General features: G+C 38.6%; 1 protein-coding gene across 4 annotated transcripts in view; it reads left to right on the forward strand.

Annotated features, from left to right (window-relative positions):
* The window catches only part of plekhh1 (pleckstrin homology, MyTH4 and FERM domain containing H1), a 70,478-nt gene that overhangs the window by 13,058 nt on the left and 38,810 nt on the right, over positions 1-18,610 (forward strand). For 3 of the 4 annotated variants that reach the window (XM_088648785.1, XM_088648788.1, XM_088648786.1), the window contains one exon: positions 611-784. In XM_088648785.1, the coding sequence (XP_088504911.1) occupies positions 662-784 (123 nt within the window). In that variant the 5' untranslated portion in view covers positions 611-661. The remainder of the gene's footprint in view (positions 1-610; positions 785-18,610) is intronic. The other variant, XM_088648787.1, reaches the window with a different exon arrangement.

The raw sequence follows: 18,610 nt of genomic DNA on the forward strand, positions 1-18,610 counted from the left end.
GGATTTCAGTTCTAGACGCTACAAAAGCCATAACAATGGGAAAACTCTAACGACATAAAGTATCTCAGCTGTGCATCTTGTGAAATCACTCCTGTGCTGCAGTGGCTCAGCAAGGAACAGAGGAGTGACAGTTAGAGGTTTATTCCATGACGAAAGGAAAGGGGACACAATATTCTGGCTGTGGAGCCTTCTTCAGGTGTGTGAAAAAGGCTCTATTTCTGAAACGTTGTGTTTTTTTCAGCAGGGAATAAACTTTTACCTGTTCCTTTGCTTCCTCCGCATGCTGACGCAGCTCCCTACTTGAACAGATTAGTGATGCTGAAGAGCCTACTACAGTTTATCAGGCAACCTTGCTGCCGTGTCTGTATAGTTGTTGGAAATGTTTAGATATGTAAGTATTTATTTAAACTCACAACCTTTTGTTCGTTAAAGCAAACAAATACATGAAACGAATAAGTGAGGAAATAGAAATTGATGTTAAGAAGGAGAGGGAGGTGAGGCAAGTGGTAAGAATTGAAATCTGTCTTTGTTGGGGTTTCTTCACCAGCCTTGCCTCCTGGATACGTCGGGGAACGGCTGTACGTTGTGTAATGGGGAGTCTCTTTCCCAGGGCTGCAGGACAGGGAGCCTTGCTGGTGGCGAGCTGAGAAGGCGAAGCAGGATGGCAGATGTTCTGGAGAACGGCGGCCCTGTGGACTGGCAGAAGCGCTGCGTTGCCCTGGAGACCCAGCTGCTCAAGTTCCGGCTGCAGGCTGGCAAGATCCGCGAGCTGCTGGCAGAGAAGGTGAGGTGATCTGCTGTCTGCGGGCATCCGTTGCAATGTGTCAGAAAGCTGTTCCTTTCTAGACACTTGGAAGTTAGTGCTTTTAAAATAAGCCAGCTGTATCCTCAAGGTTTCGTTCTTCTAGTATGAGTAAGAAGAGTTCTAATTGTTTGATTACATCATGGGCGACCAGGTGATGGGCGATCACTGCCTGGCTGCACTGGAGCCCTGAGCCCAGTTCCTGGGGTGCTATCTGTTTTTGTATGTTCTCCTCATGTTTGCGTGGGTTTCCTCCCACAGTCTAAAGACCTACCAGTAGGTTAGTTTGCTTCTGGGAAAACTGGCCCTGGTGTGAGCATGTGCATGTGTGTGTCTGTCATGTCATGGAGTAGCGTCCCGTCCAGGGTGTGCCCTGCCTTGCACCCGTTGCTACTGGCACACGCTCCGGCTGCCCCGCAACCCTGAATTGGATAAAACGGATCGAAAACGGATGGATGGGTGATTACATCATCAGTTTTTAGGTTCTGAGCCAACTGTAATCTTATTACATATATAGATACTCACAAATGTTAGGAAAAGAATAGTCATGAAATGTAAGCAAACTTTGTCTTTGGAAGCAAAAAAAGAGCTGGAAACACTGGCCTTTGAGGAGCTGAAAGACTGTGGAACAGAACATGAGCGATGTGCCTGTAATCCTCTCTTTCTGATCATCAGTTTTGTTTTCCTCCTGGATCCACATTGGAGTGGCTGGAGAGTCAGATAGCCTTTGTAGTTTCCTGTCTTTTTTTTCCTTCACATTCTTCAGGCTTGGTTCCTTGTCCTGTAGTAGAGATATAAGCTGAGATATGTGTAAGACCTGACATCAGGTAAGACCTGACATATTTTTTGCAGGTCAAGACTGCAGTTTTTATATAAAGTTTTTATAAATATTAAACTTGTATAGTTAAACTACTCCCATTTGGTACATGCCTCTGTGACTCCAGGTGTAATGGTAATAGACCCAGGGAATCTTCCATCCCTGCTGCAATCTCACTCTCAAACAAAGTAAAACAACTCTCTTATCTCCTGAAACACTGTTGTAAAGTATCCTTTTGTCGTTGATATTTGTCTATTTTTTGTTGGATTGTTTTTTTTGGTCCCTGCTGTATAACAAGTGTCTCCCTGAGGGATAATAAAGTTTTCAGTGAAATGAAACTGAAATAAAATACCAGCCAGGCCAAGCTAAGATTGCAAGCGTGACTGGGAGAAGCAGTCTGCTTGTGCTAACTGTGCATTTCACCATGAAGGACAAAGTGAAAAAAAATACACCAGGCAAGTGCTGCCCTTTTTTAAAGAGGTGTTCTGCAGTCCATTCTTAACAAGAAATGCAGACTCTTGTCTTGTTAGCAGGATGTTTACAGTCTAAATATAAGTCCTAGATAATACTGGTGTCTGGTGATGGATGCAGAAAGCATTTATTTCGCTTGTTTCTCCTGTCAATGGCAGCAGATCCAAGCCTGCCTTGGATTTTCCCTTCTCAGGATCATTGACTTTTTTTTTTGCCCTGACAGAAAACACTGCAATTTGAGATTAAACTATAGCCAGGGGATCTGTTCTGAGCCGGGTTTGAGCCAGGTTTGGAAGATTAAGGATTACAAACCTTTTTTTTTTATTTTGCTCAGGCAGGTTAAGATTTGGTTGCTAGGGTTTGAGTAACGTACACATTAACCACCTTTAGTCAAGCAGAGGGAGGAAGAAAACTCAGAACCTTTGACTGGTTGGGAGATTAATGACTGGGCTTTGCACTTAAGAGGCAATGATATGCTGAGTTTTTTTTTTCCTCTTTAACACAGTTTGTGAAAGCTAGCTGTTGCATGTCCAGATGTGTTACGCTCACCCAAACTGACCCTGATCATAAAGAAAGCCTAGAGACATCCATTTCAATGCTTTTGTGCACTTTCTCTGATCTGTTGTTATGTTTTAGAACTCCCTGTCATGGCAGCAGTTAAAAGATTGTAAAACTGCAAATAGCTGTTACTGCAGTGGATTGGTTCTTGAAATCTGTTCTGACTGCCACTTGTCCTTGCACAGTTTATACAGTAGAACACAGATCCCACTTGCACAATACACAATCATTTAATTCTACATCAATTCAGAAAATGTATTTTTCTCTCAGCTTTTACCAAGTACCAAACTTATTTAAAGAGCAAATTAATACTACTAAAAGTAAAAAAAAAAACTAGATTTTAAAGAAAAGCAACTTTCATATGATGACGAATGATGGTTCATTTCCCCTGAAGATGAATCTGAGAGCACATTAATACTACTAAAAGTTACAAAAAAAAACAGATTTCAAAGAAAAGCAACTTTCATATGATGACGAATGATGGTTCATTTCCCCAGAAGATGAATCTGAGATTTTGTGGAGAATGTGAAGGAGGAAGTGTGTATCGTGTTTCTTTTGAGTGAGCTCTACCACTGTCCATTCGACTGCAGATTTCATTTTCTGTTTTGTCCTTGCTTGTGTCTCGATTTGGTGGCTCAGGGAAGGAATTCCATGCTTTTGAAGAGCACTGTGGCTGAACAGGCTGTGGTCTAGTCGGGTTTTTAAACCATAGAGATGAAAAGTCGTTAGCCAGGCCTGGACTGGAGTGACTCGTCAACTGGGTGTAGGAGGGTTGGGTTCATGTTTGGCTGTTCTTTTGTGGTATGGGTTTCCATTGGGAGGCCTCTTCCTGCATGCTTTCAAGGGAGGAATTTAGTGGGAAGAGGTATCAGGTTCATCATTCGGCACAACATCAACCATATCTTTAAGCCGCCGCTGAAAGAGAAAACAGCTCCTACTTAGAGAATCATCTCTACACCTGTGTCTCAGGAAGCCACTCACTCTTTCACACTATAGTTGAATCCTTCTAAACTTTAGAATATATTCTTCTGAACTGGCTATATACAGGACTATTGAGAAACTGCTTCTTGGGATGATGTACTGGAATAGTTTGCGTTCCTAGTCGTTGAAGGTTTGAGCTCACAGCCTGGAGTGCATCGATTCAGATCTCCACAACCAAACAGTTTTATGTGTTCTTTTACTTCTGGTTTGCTTTTGGCCATTTGATATTTTTCTCCTTTCATTTTTCAACTTAAGTGTTTTAGTTTCACTTTGTCAAATATTTCTTCTAGAAAAAAAAATATATCTATGGTGCAAACTCAACCCTAAATATTTTGTTTGAATATCTGTATCGTTCTGCAAGGTGTTTGGATGATTGAGTCTTCTTGAAATTAAAAGGGATTTGTCCTGTTAATCTAATATACACAGTGATTTTTTTTACATACCAATGTCTTTTCTTTATCTCAGCCTTTGCAGTTGCCAATTAATGATTCAACTCCTGCTCAGGTTACCATTAGTAGGCAGATGAGGGGCTGTTAATAATTATGGGGAGAAGCAGGCCATTGGCGTGGGAGTGGGGGCAGTGAAGTTAGTTTTGCAGACCAGAAAGATTAAGCAACACTTTCAGAGGTAATCTGGCAGAGTTGCTTGTTATTCAAGTGGTTCTGCTGTTGGTAAGAACAGTGGTTCTCAATGCTGATCCTGGAAGCAACTGTCTGTTATTTTTTTCCTAGCTGAACTCCAGCTGTTTTTTTTTTCTGGGCTGAACATCTCAAGTGCTAATTGAGGATTTAATTGATCTTTTAGCTTGTTTATACTTTTATTTGACTCATTTCTTAAGGCAGTCTTGAGTGTCAAGTACACCCAATTTCAAGGGTACTATTTCCAGGACCTTCACCATGCAGACTTAATTATTTGGTTAATTGGACAAGTTGACACTTTTCCTTGTTGTTTAGTAGCTGAAGTTTTTAAAAGACCTATAAAACCTTGACAGGGGAATTTAAGGACCATAGTTAGATTACCCTGGGGTATGTGCTTAGCCTAACAACATTTTTGAGATTTCTAACACTATATCACACAAGGCAATGCGGAGAAATGATCAGCTTTCTCATAGTTTATACTAAAGAATGAAGGGAAATGTATACCTCCCTAAATAGGAAGACCATTAACTTAATGGACATTATGAGCTGTGGGATTTGTTACAGATTGTATTGATAAGACTGAGAAAGGTCTAATCAACTCCACGTTTCAACTGCACATTTCTCAGTTTTGAAAGAATGATGACTATGCAGCCATTTAAAACATTTAATTCTCCACATTTCCTCCTATCTCCCGAAGTGAACACAAACAATATATCTACACAAACAATATTAGCGGATGATTTAAATAATTAAAACACTTCTATTGGCATGTAATTTCAAAAGTATGCAGTTCTAATCCTCGAGGACTGATGTCCAACAACCTTTGTGTACAGTTTGTAAACTGTATTAATCTTAAAATCAGTAATTTGTTTCCCTTGTTTGGCAGTGAGTAAATAGCACACTCAAAAGGCTTCTTGAACCTTGAGAAAACCATGGGGTCTCCCTTTGTGTAAGTGGTCACCTCACTTTTCCATCACACAACTAGTGATCAGACCTAGCTGTTTTCACTTTCTGTCACTTGACTGCTGTTTTCCAAGGAATACCCAGTGTCAGGTACCAGCTAGCCTCCCTGTTGGGTCATCTAATCCAGGAGTTCCCAGTCCTAGTCCTGGCCCAAACCGCTTCCGGGTTTTGTTCCAGCCAGGCTCTCTATTACCAAATTCAACCCTTAATGAACCTAAGAAATACGATAAATTGATTTCATAAGTACCACAAAATGCCATGAATTCTATAACTTAAAACTTAAAACTTAAATTTTAGTAAGAAAAAAACAACTTGCAAATGTTCTCATCAAACAACTTGTGGAAACCAGAGGATGTGTGGGCCTCCAGGACCAGGATCGGGAATTCTTATTATAAAAAGAATGGAGATTCCTCTAATGAGATCCTTAATGCAGGTGAAAGAGATTCAGGAAGCTGATGAGAACTTCAGCTGGCCAAAGGTGGTTTTAGACAGGTTTCCAGGTTGCATGGCATTTGTCACTGGAGCCTCCTTGTTTTTCATTGCACAGAAAGCGCACCATGTTTTTCCTACCCAGTGTGCCTCAGAGAGGTTGGTGCAACCTTTTTCCAGTTTTAAACAATAAGGAGAATTGCAAACACTTGCCAAGACATCTTATCATGCCCTAAATAGCTGCATATCTCCTATTTGTGTATTTCAAGCCCAGTACTCTCATTACAGAAGCTTTTAAAGATTTCTGTACTTAACTGTCCACACACTTTGTTTCTTCCCCCTTGCCCTGTGGTGTCTCGGTATGTTTGCTATGTTTTGTTTCCTTGTAGTTTCCTTTTGTCAGTAGTAATTCCAAGAGGAGCCCTTCTTCCACATTTGCTGCCTGTAAAATGTGTGTGAAAAGTGCAATCCCCAACCCCCCTCCACCACAGCTCCTGACCTGCGCAGAGCAATGTCCATTTCTGTCGGGCTCTTGGAGAATATCCCAGCGAGCGAATGTGACAAATATGGGCCTTCAGTGTATGCAGAGAGGAAGAGTTCTTCAAACTATCTATTCTGTCTCTCAAATATGCAAAGAAAGTTTGTTAGCCAAACTAGCCAAATTAATTATCACCTCCTTAGTGTGACTGCATATATTTTAAATACAGAATACCTATTTTGATCTGTCAAAAATAACTAGCAAGAGGTTGATAAAGCAATTTTCCATTATGTCTGATGTTGGCAGAAAGACTTAAAAGCATTCTTAAAATGTATTGACAGCTGGAAATATGCCTAAGAGACTACACCTGGGCCACATTTTAGTTGGCACCAAAAGTATTAAATACATTTTCTGGTTTTCATGCAGAAACATTCATACACTTTTGACATTTGGTCCTTGTTATGCTGTACATAATTACTGCACTTAAGGGGGTACTGGCTTTCAGCTGTGAAACCTTAATTCTTTTTATAAACCAAGATTGTGATAAATAAAACCTTTTTCTCATTTCCCACCCTCTTTTGGGATAACTTAAACAGTTGAGGCACAGATGATTTTGTGTTAGAATTTTACAAAACGTTGGTCTTTGAAATGGGTGATTCAGGCCACAGATAAAATACAACATATCTCAGTTTTAAAGTTTATCTTGTATTTTAATAAATAACATATAAGGTTCTCCCACAAAAGAAGGGGGCAAACACATGCCCTCATTCAGATGTCTGTTTCCAAACAAGTAGGGATTTCCCACAAGAAAACTTGATCACAGCCACTGTATATTTAAGTCTCCAGCACCAGCTCTGGTAATCCATAATAAACATGTGCTTTGCCATGTATAGTGTAATTAGATAAGATGGTGTTATGTTTGTCTGCTGTACGTCTGTGTAGGTGAGTGACTGATGTTAACTACAGTACAGTGAGCTGGAAAACTTATTTAGTGTGTTTGCGTCTTGGCTATTTTTTAAGACATTTTTTAATGCATGTTGTGTTCTGTATACTGTATGTCCAATAGTGCAATCTGTTATTACTGCAGGTGACAATCATGCTGTACCAATTAAAGGAAAAGTTACATTATGTTGGTCATGCCTTAAACTTCTATAAAGGTGAAGAAGCAGAAAAAAAAGAGCATACCAGCACCAATTTTGTTACTGAACTGTAAGCTTGAAAAAGAAAGTATTGTAGCAGAACTCCAAAATATATTAGTGTATCAGTACATTACTGTTGTTTCAATATCATTACAGTTGTTTTCAATATCTAAAGTGTCTCTTTTTCATTGTTCACATGCTGGTCAAGTTTATTTTGAACAATTATTCTTCACAATACTACAGTGACATTAGGAGCTCATACATTAAAAATTGAAAAAAGAACAAAGAATCGGAATGTGCTGTCACAATTACTGCCCAAGATGTCACAATTACTACATTTCTTTCCATAAGCACAATTTGTGTGAAAGCAATCAAGTAAAAAATAAGGGTGATCTCAGCCCGTTTCTGGGTGAATATGGACAGCAATTTGCTAATGGTTTATGAGAAAGACAGTTGGAGGCCCTTGCATATTATGCACACATTTTCTAATGTGTTCTGAGCTCCTTAAACATGTACGGTAGTTAGCCACTAACTAGTCTGAATAATTATGTGACAGAGGACTGGAAGCAAACCTTATCTGCAACAGCCTGTATGATGTTGCAGCAAGTAGCCTAGTCAATGTAAAGAAGATTAGCTGTTGTGCTTGGTTTTTAGTGACAGAGAAATGTCATCCGCATTAGAGCAATCACATTTTTAAACATTAATGCCCACCAGGCTCATTTTCAAGACTCACGACTAAGGGTCATCTGCAGGACTGTCTTATGGAGACTGCTGTCTGATGTCTCTTTTTGCTACCGGAGAAACACCAGTTACACACTCTTGCATCACATCAAGATTTGGAGAAAACAATTCTTCTCTAGGGCTTTGAGTAATGTCAGACAGACGGGAGCCTGGAGAATACGCTGTTGCATAATGTTCAAGCTGAGGGTCCGACTGTTTACTTTTTAATTTCATAAATGGAAAAGGAAGTCATTCTTCCTCAAAGAATCTTTTGCTTAATTGTGGTAACATTATAATGGGACACATTGTTTATTATTACTAGTGGTATAGTGTGGTGTTATTAGGCTTATGGAACTTTTATAAGCTTTGCAGTGAAATGACAGAGTCTAGGATATATCCTGTGGTCTCATAAGCATATGCTATAAAGTTTAAACATTTTCAATGTTACAGAGTATTTTTAAATTAAATCTCTTTGCTTTCACAAACACCCAATTGTGTATCTAAATAATTGATTTTCTCATTTATGAAGAATGCACAAATCTTAACAGTGGCACACATTCCCGTCATCTGAATGGAAAGGGTTAAATGTCTTTTGGGAACAAACATTAACTTTTACACACCATGGTGTGAACTTGTTTTCATTAAAACCTGTTTCATAAGTGGAAAAGGAAATCATTCTTCCTCGAAAAATTATTCACTCAACTGCGGTGACATTCTAAAAGGACACATTGTTTATTATTACTACCGTACTGTGTGATTAGGTCTATGGGTGTTTTATAGGTTTAGCAATGAAGTAACAGAGCCTTGGAAAAAATCCATGGACTCATAAATATACACTAATCCTTTACTACTGAGAGAGTATTTATACACAAACCCTCAACTGCCAGTGGTTCGCTGTTAATGACAGTTTGGTTCACTTCTGATGCAAAGCCTTTGTATTTATTTAAGAATGTAATAACTATTATGAATGAGAGGAGACTTTTTTGACCTATCTAAGAAGAATAAGAAGATTAGAAAGTTTACCAACAAGAAGTGGACATTTGGCCCATTTAGCCTGTTTGGTTGTTAATAATGATCCAAGAATCTAATCCAGCTGTTTCTTGAAAGTAGCCAAAGTTTTAGTTTGTAGTTGTAGACTCCCACAATCCTTTGGGTAAAGAAGTGCCTCCTCTTCTTGGTTTAAAATGTACCTTCACTTAGTTTCCACTTGTCTCCTCTGGCTCGTCTTTTACTGTTCATTTGGAAGAGATCCGCTGGGTTTGCTTTGTCATTTTGAAAACTCGAACTGGGTCCCTTGTAGTCTTCTCTTTTCAAGACTCAAATGCTCCTTCAGCCTGTCAGTATAAGACATTCTCTTCATTAAAAAATAGCAGCTTAATGCACATTACACAGTACAACACTCAGTTCATAATTATTGCTATTTTTCAATATTTCTTTTCACAAAAGCAATATCAGAAGCTTTGCTTTAAAGTCATTAAAACATGGCACATTAGATAATTGAAAATATCTTGTTTTTTCTTTTATAAAAAATGTGCACATAGTGTATTTTAGGGGGGATAGACTTCATTAGCCTTAAAACAACTTGACTCTATTTTAAAGTTAAGCAAACGTGCAGTGGTATAAAATGATAGCTATAATTGTATTATGACTACAGATGACTATTATTATTCTAGGGCATCCCCTTTGCCTTTGTTACACTAGGGAAATCAAACTGAGGTCTTGGTCAGATGTAGAGGCTTCTGGTTTCCTGCCTAACCAGAACTCTATCTCTTAATTAACTTAATAGATGCAATTATTGCCTCAGCTAGATATATTTGCTATTTTTCAGGGTCTTCTTATGTTCAGTTTTAAATAATTCAGGGTACACTAGCTAGAAATATTGTTTTTTCAGGACTTTGAACAGTGAACTAACTCCACAGATGACGTTACACAAAAATCCGACATTGACCAAACTGCTGTACTGAACACATTATGTCATTGTATAATGGACATAAACTCCATAATGTCTCATTATGTCACACTGTCTCTTAACACAGTCTTCTGCCAGTGGAAGAAGGAGAGGCCATTGCAATGATACATTCTGTTACTTCAGACTACTGACTTATTTGTCTGATACTTTTATCCAAAGCAAATTATACTGGTACCCATTTATACAGGCTATTTTACTGAGACAATTCAGGTGAAGTACCTTGCTCAAAGGTACAACAGCAGTGTCTCAGCTGGGATTTGACCTAGTGATCTTCCAGTTTGAAGTCCAGGACTCTAACCACTGCTCCCCACTGCAAAGCTATTATAGTGTCTGAGGACACACTAACACATCTGTGTAGAAGCACAGGGGCTGACAGGAAAAACATCATAGATCAATAGGCAGTAATATTCCACATTCATAACTTTCATCTTGCGCCTCCTGTCCTTGATTGTTAAGTACTGTACGTATACATTTAACAAGAGGAATGTAAGTATATACATTTGCTTTATAACGAGTAAAATAAAGTTGATGAATAAAATGTTTAAAAAAACTCATTATTGCTGGCGATTATTCATAAGTGTTGCATCAGTACTTTATCAGTCAATTCAACCTCAGGAAAAGGTTTGTTAATGGTCTATGAATGACATTTCTTGTTCTTGGAGTTTAGAGGCCTTGGAGTTTGTTTATAATAAATTCTGTTAATACCTTACCAGCAATATGTCTGCTTCTTCTATGCTGATATTTTTACTATAAACTGAAATAATATTATATTTTTTCTAGGTAAGCATCTGAATGATATATTTATTCATTCCGCATTGTCATCTAAAAGGTTCCCATTATTGTCTTTGATTGAAAATTTATTGAAACTATGTTTATTAACTTTTCTTCTTCCATGACTACAGATATATAAAATAAAAAGAGACGAAAGGGAACAGAGAAAAAGAGAAAAAAGGGCTCAACTTAAGTACATGTGTTTATTTTACAGATACAGTATACATGGGCTCAGGACATACAGTACGTGTCATTAATAGGCGAGCTTTATTACATTATGTATCTTCTGGACCAATGTGTGCCAAGAAGAGCTCCTACATGTTATAAAAGACATGTAGGTTTGAGTGTAAGGCACAAGTTAATCATTATAATAATAATTGCTTACACTTATATAGCGTTTTTTCTGGACACTCCACTTAAAGCGCTTTACAGGTAATGGGGACTCCCCTCCACCACCACCAATGTGCAGCATCCACCTGGATGATGCGACAGCAGCCACAGTGCACCAGAACACTCACCACACATCAGCTATCAGTGGGGAGGAGAGCAGAGTAATGTAGGCAATTCATAGATGGGGATTATTAGGAGGCCATGATTGGTAAGGGCCAATGGGAAATTTAGCCAGGATGCCGGAGTTACACCCCTACTCTTTTTGAGAAACGCCCTGGGATTTTTAATGACCACAGAGAGTCAGGACCTTGGTTTTACGTCTCATCCAAAAGTTAAGTGATCTAAAGGGACATACTGTACTCTGTTATGCTCCTATGCCAACTTGCTATAGTATCTTGTCTGAGATCCACAGCACAGAATGCACAGAATGATAGCATATTGTAGAGCATTTTCTTAATGTTATTAGTTATGGCTGTTTGGAAGGCTAAGTAAGACAGACACTGAATCCTTTCTGACCTCAATACCTCAAATTTTCTGGATTTCTTGAGAGATATCCCACCAGTATTTTTGCAGCCTAATACAGCCATACTGAGTCCTTTTTGCACTTAGGACAGAGTGCAGATAAACCTGTTCAGAATATACTTTGAGTACTGGGAAATAAACTATAGGTACTATATGTGTTATCTTACACTGAATAGCTTTCATCCTGATATAGAAAGTTATTTTTAGCATTCTCTTAGACCTCTTTCCACAACTCCTCTGTCAATATTTTTAATTGAAAAACTCAGTTTCACTGAACTGCTTTTAGTGGAAGAACCCGAGTTGTTCTACACAGGGTAACCAATGCATAAACCCAATCTATTATTTTCCTTGAGTTCCACTCAAGTGAATCCAAATAATTAACCGCATGGCTGCAATCTGGACATTCACTTCAGCTTTAACTCTCAAGAATTAGTCATATATCCTCTTACAGTTTTTAGAAATTAACCTATTCTTCTGTAGGATAATATGCTGTTGAGTTGTACTTTCCTAGGTGAGCTAGTCCTGTAGTTATCCGTTTAGTTGTTTATTTTATTTTACCTTTAAGCATGCAGCTATTGGCAGCCTTTATGTATCGCCACAGAAATGGAAACGTCAATAAACCAGTCCTTACGGGGATCTGCTGTTGTAGGGCAGATGAGGAGTATGGCCTGGAGTGGTACTGGACAGAGAGGTAACCTTTACAGCTTCTGATCCCAGCTGCACTGTCCTTTCTCACATTGAAGTCAGATCCTGACCTCTCGACCAGGGGTTCTCAATCCTGATCCTAAGTGACCACACACCTGCTGCTTTTCATTCCTGCTGCATAAATTACTTCATGGAAGCATTAAATGAATTAACTAGTGGGATGATTGAAATATTTGCCAGTGTTTTTGTTCAACTTTCAAACCTGAGATTTTATTTAACTTATGAAATTCAGTAGTTAATAGATGACCTCTAAAATACTTAAGTTACTCTGAAAAGTTGAAATTGTCAAATTAATCTTATTAAGTCAATTGACGATTCAGTTGTGGAGCTGAGAGCTTGGCTGGAACACAAACAGCAGGTGTGTGGCCCCCAGGACCAGAACCTTTTGGGTTCAGAAACTGTGGTCTTCAAAAGAAGAGGTGGTGACTTTCTAGCTGGAAGTTTTCTTTTAAACCACTCATAAATAAGGGAAAATAAAAGTTGTATTATTAATTAGTAACTATAAACTGCCTAGTAGCTATACTGTTTCCTGTTATTAACCTGGCAGCAAACACGAGCCTTGTTTGGAGGGGAGCTAGTCACTCACCATGCTTCACTGTGGAAAAGTCCCTTGTAAAGCTGTAAATACTGTATGAAGAACATAATAAAACATGTAGAATTTTACAGGAAAAGATAAGATCCTTCATCATTTTAAGGTCTTGTAGTGGGGGTTAGTGAAGATATATTTTATTTAATAAAATGTTGTATATAGAAAATGATGCATAGTAATAGCATTTCTATGGTGGTTTAGCTAATGGTTAATATCTGTGACTTCTTGAAAATATCTATGATTCTATTAATTTTTAATATAATTTTCTGTAAACAGTAACAAATTAATAAATCCTCTTATTTATTTGAGTAGGAAGATATCAGTTGTAAACACATTACAAGCCTGGTAATAGAATTATACAATTAGTGGCATTAACAAATGCTTAATTTAATTTAATCAAAACATGAACAAAGTGATCTTGTTAAAATGTGAAGTCAGTCACTGAACATGTCAATATTGTATTTTTTTACAATAATTACTGGTCTGTTTTTTTTCTGACAGAATATTATTGCAAACAAAAATTATTCAACATTGTTCTCCCCACAGTTTAAAATCTTACCTTGTACAGAATGAAAATTGCATATTAGCTGTTCTTTAAAAAAAAAGACTTTTTTTTGAATTGGCAAAAGCTTTTATTGTAAAGTGGGTATTTCTATTAAAATTGTTGTTTGGAAGTTTAATTATCAGATCAAAGTGTTTGTATTATTGCTTCTATGTTTTAGTATACAGGGAAAACCTTAATTAAACTAGTGTTACTTAGCCTATGGTTATTTTGTGCTTTGCCCAATATATCAAAATACAAAATATCTGTCAGTGTGTTCACATACAGTATTTTCAGTTGAAGTCTTGGCTTATGCAGTGCTTGCTGAGGGTCATTGGTACAAAGGGTCAAAGATACAGAACCATACAGATAAAAAGTGTTCTGATAGCATTGGACAGGCTTATTCCTTTTCCTTTTGAGTTTTGTAAGAATGACTGTTATTTGTGCAGTACTGACACTAAATGTCAGTCCTCTGATATGCTTCATACCTACGTCAACCCAGTATAGGGTTTCTGGAAAGAGCATATTCCCTTCTCAAAAACTTGAACCTGAACAAGCAGTGTATAAAAATGGAGCACATATGGAAGACCACTGCTCCATTGTGTGTGTATAAAGGTGTTCTTTACTTGTGTGGAGCTCAGCACTTGTCAATGTCTTTTTGGACTCTAAATAGGGTGTCTTTCATTCACTCTGCCATGACTATTGACTGGATATAGATATCTCTGGTTCTGTGTGTGACACAAACTTGTTGTCTATAATAGGAGGAACACATACTGTACTTTAAGCATCCAGAAGGAAAACAAACTCTTTCCTTTCTCATGTATAAGCAGATAGACACACAGCAAAATGATGCAACAATTTAAAACAGAGATCAAGAGGCACTTTTTTAAATAAAAAAAATGATTCTAGAACTATATACCCAATGGTAGGAAGTAGATCAAAGCTGATACCCTGGGCTTCTTTCAAGAGAGGGCTGAATAAACTCCTTGGATCAACTAGCTACCAGCAATCAAACAAGCTCTTTTGTAACCTTTCTTTAAGTTCTTATGACAGAACACAGAGCCCTTGACAGACAGCCTCTGAGGTGAAGGAAGTTAAAAATCTTGGCCTGCAGGCAGAATTCCATTGAAAGAGCAGGAAAAACTCTTGGAAAGTGGGGAAGCACAGTCTTATTCCTTTGGAGACTACAGGGCTGTCCTCCACTTTAAAACAGGCCACCTTTCTCTCTGTTCTTTTTTTTTTTGGGGGGGGGGGGTGGCTGTTACTGAAGACTTTAAAGATATATGTTCAAGATTATATAATAACGTGAGCTGGACTCATACACGGTGGTCCAGTGTGGTTTTATTGCAAAACTTGGGAGCTGGAATGAAGGAAATGGGAGGTCGATTTTGCTTGTTAAGCATAAGCTTTTGGCCAGGCCAGGAAGACTTTCAAAGCTTTTTTTTTTCATTTTTGCTCCAGAGCACATTTTCTTTCTCAGTTTGCTGAAGGTTATTGAACAAGTACGAAGATGTTAGTCACGTAAAAATAATTTGGATGTTTAAAATGGGCTGCATTTCAAGCCAGGAAACACCAAAGCAAATGTTTTCATGTTCTTGAATATGTTCCTATTAGTGAAAGGGGAAATAAACTTTAGACTGTATCCAAGAAAGATACTGTACTGCTGTTTTCAAATTGTTTCAAGAGTTTTGTTAAAGACAGCAACACCAGATGAAATAAGCTAATGGCACCTGCTGTCCTGTTATTGTACATAACATCTGTATGTAAAGATTATGTGTGTTTTATGGTTTATATAATTTGTTTTTTTTGTTTTTGTTTAAATTTACATTTTTGCTAATAGCCCTGGTGGTTTATTAGCCCTTCTGCTGGCAGAGTGGGCTCATTACCTAGCTGGTAATACTCCTTCCTCCCTAAGAAATGTGTCTGGGTAATACCAAGCCCTTAATACATCCTTACTGGTTTCAGGTTATTCGTTGAGAGCAACTTTAGTGAACCGGTTTTTATCCGCTTCAGGATGGTGGAGTGGGAGGGCTCTTAGGAGCTTTAGACCAGCAGTTTTTTTTTATTTGTTCAGGATTATTCAGTATTTGACTTTGTGATACCTTAGTCCTGACGTCTGCCTCCATATTTATTTTTCACACTAACAATGATATCTAACACTTGGGAGCTGGGCTCATACAATCTGTAAAACAGGGCTGCCCAACTCTGGTACTATTCTGTTTTTCGAGTGTTTTTTGATCCCTTGTTAGTGTAAAGTAATTTTTAACAACCATTTTAAAGTACTTCAAATCATGCAATACACCTAGTGACATGTTTGTTCAGACCTACATTCCAAGTGAGTCACTTCATTTGTATTCAAGTATGATAGAATTTCACTTGCATTTGGAATACCCCATTTTCTGAACAGGTATTCTGTTTGGCATAAGCAGGGGGTTCTGAAATCCTGTTAGGCATTTTTACAGAATGGTATTCTAATAGCAGTGTCCCGAACAGCTAATCATAAATTAAAATGCCTCAAATGAATGGAATGACAATTCCTTCTTCAAAATCCCTATTTACTGATGCTTCTGTACATGAATGTCATGTCATGTCATATCATTCGCCAAACTGCTTTATACCATACGGTGTCGTGGGGAGCCTACCCAGCAAGCAACGGGCACAAGGCAGGATACACCCTGGACGGGGCGCCAGTCCATCACAGGGCAAGTGCAAGCCAATTGTACATGGAGACAATTTGGAGGCCACGGTAAAGGCAGAGGGGGGAAATTTGTCCCAGAATAATTCCCTACTCTTATCGAGAAAATGCCCTGGGATCCTTCATGACAACTGAGAGTCAGGACCTCGGTTTAATGTCGCATCCAAAAGACGGTGCCCACTACAGTATAGTGTCCCTGCCACTATACCAGAGCATTAGGACCCACACAGACCGCAGGGTGGGCGACCTCGCTGGCCTCACTAACACCATTTCCTGAAGCAACCATAGCTCCTCAGGAGGTCTCTCATCCAGATAGATAGATAAGACTTTATTGATCCCCAAGGGAAATTGAGGAACTGACCAGGCTCAACCCTGCTTAGCTTCAGTGGGTAGCCAGTTGAGAGCTGCAGGGTGATATGGCTGCTGGCTCTTGTAACCCGACTGTATTAAATGGGAATAGGAAGTTGTGAATGCCTACATGCAAGACAATTAGCATTTTCTTCTGTGTAAATGTTTTAAATGGTTTAAATGGAACACAAAGCACAGTTGACTGTCATTAAGTGCTGAAACCAGTCCTCCACATATGGGAATTTAACTCAAAACAGGTTCAGTAGTTTCACATTGGAGACTCGGCTCTGCATCTGTTTCAAATAAAAGCAGAACTGTGGAGAGATACCTGTGGCTGGCTTGAGAGGAAAAGCCATCTCACCGCAGACTGGTACTTAGGCTGGGAACCACTTTACATATTATAGAACCGGCACATTTCCTTTAGTTTTTATTTCCCCCTCCTCTCGCCAGTAGTGAAGAAACCACTACTACTCCCTCCTACTGGAGGGATATGAGCTCTGCCGTCTCCCAAACTGTGCAGTTCACCAGAACAACACCTCTGCAGGTTTTTTACATTCCTCAATGTGAATGAAGAAAAAAGAGAATGTAAATTCAATTGCATCATGAATGTGATTTGTAGAAGTGCCCATGGCTCTCAAAACCTGAATCGAGCAAAGCTCTGCTCTTTATATCACCTTGATAATAATAAGAACCATTTCATACACTAGGTTTCATGATGCATCATCTCAAGGTACTTAACCAGTAAAACTAGACTAAGGCACAATAAAATGAAAACAAACTAAAATTAGCAGTAAGCTACAATTCCTGACCCCTTTTTATGCACCTCAGTGCGTCCTAGACTAGATCTAAACTATTTAATGGCAAATTTTGCTAACTCTTCCAACCAGCAGTGCTTAAACATTTTGCATTGAACATTCCATAAAGATCATTAATCTTCTGATAAAGGATTAATAACATTGCACCTTCTGGAACCACGGTCCCTCATTAGTGAAACTGAGTGAATTAGATTTTTTAAGTCACAGTCGTGTTTTGCTGTAACACTCACTGTATGGTGTATGGAGGATTTCTTCTCTAATTTTATACAGAACCACCATTGTAGCACCCTAGACTGGAGGTATGGTCGGGGAGGACACAATATAGTGTCACAAAGTGCTCTGGAGCTTTGAATTATCTGAAGCACTTTCCAACTATACCAATTTCCCTTAGTGCCTAAAATGTTCTGTAAGCCAAGAGATTCACTAATGTGATTGCACTTGAACGGAAGATTTCTGACACTGTAACTGGTAATGTGGTTGTACTGAGTAAATAAAAGGGGCAAATGCACTGTAGTAGAATGGCTTGCAAAATACAACAGAACTGATATGTTTAACAAAACTTGTGTTTAACTTATGTATAAGACTCATCAGTGACTAGACATTTTAATCCAAGGACTTGTGCTTGATAGGATCAAAGGGCTTTGATTCTGCTGAGAGAGAGGGAGACAATACCTGACAGAAATCACTGTGTATTTTGGGAGATTCTCAGAGGTTAGCTATTTTTGGATGTGGCCGTAGAACCAGGGCAGGGGTCAGAGGCAGAGGAGGAGGTGCGTGTTTGCTTATCCCTCTTTCAGAATGCGGGCATATGGGCATCTGCCCGGTGACCTGTGAAAACGTCAGGAATGCTTGGTAACCGTAAACTATGGAAGCAGGGGAGGTTTTTTTTCTTATGTTTGCCCACTTGCCGGCACTCTACAAAGAGTATCTTTTTAACCACATTTACCTTGAGTATTCTTTTGATTGTGCACAGTTCACTCTGAAACAGGCTGCCAGGCTGTCTCTTTTGGAAAAGAGAGCCTCACTTCCTTCCAGCCGGATGTTTGTGACTTGTTAATGATGTGCTTTGGCTTGCAGGTACACCCACTCCTGACCTACTGTTTTTACGTAGTCGGAAGTGACACACTTTCAGCCATTGCCTTAATACCATAGAGTATTACTATTCATGATTTTTACTATATAAACAAAAATATTTTGCATAAAGAAAAAATGTTTTAAAACTCTTTAATGTGAAGAATTAAAAAACAAAGCATTCATGACAAAATATAC

The sequence above is a fragment of the Lepisosteus platostomus genome, chromosome 10 (assembly GCF_059453375.1).
Source record: "Lepisosteus platostomus isolate fLepPlt1 chromosome 10, fLepPlt1.hap1, whole genome shotgun sequence".
Classification (NCBI taxonomy): domain Eukaryota; kingdom Metazoa; phylum Chordata; class Actinopteri; order Semionotiformes; family Lepisosteidae; genus Lepisosteus; species Lepisosteus platostomus.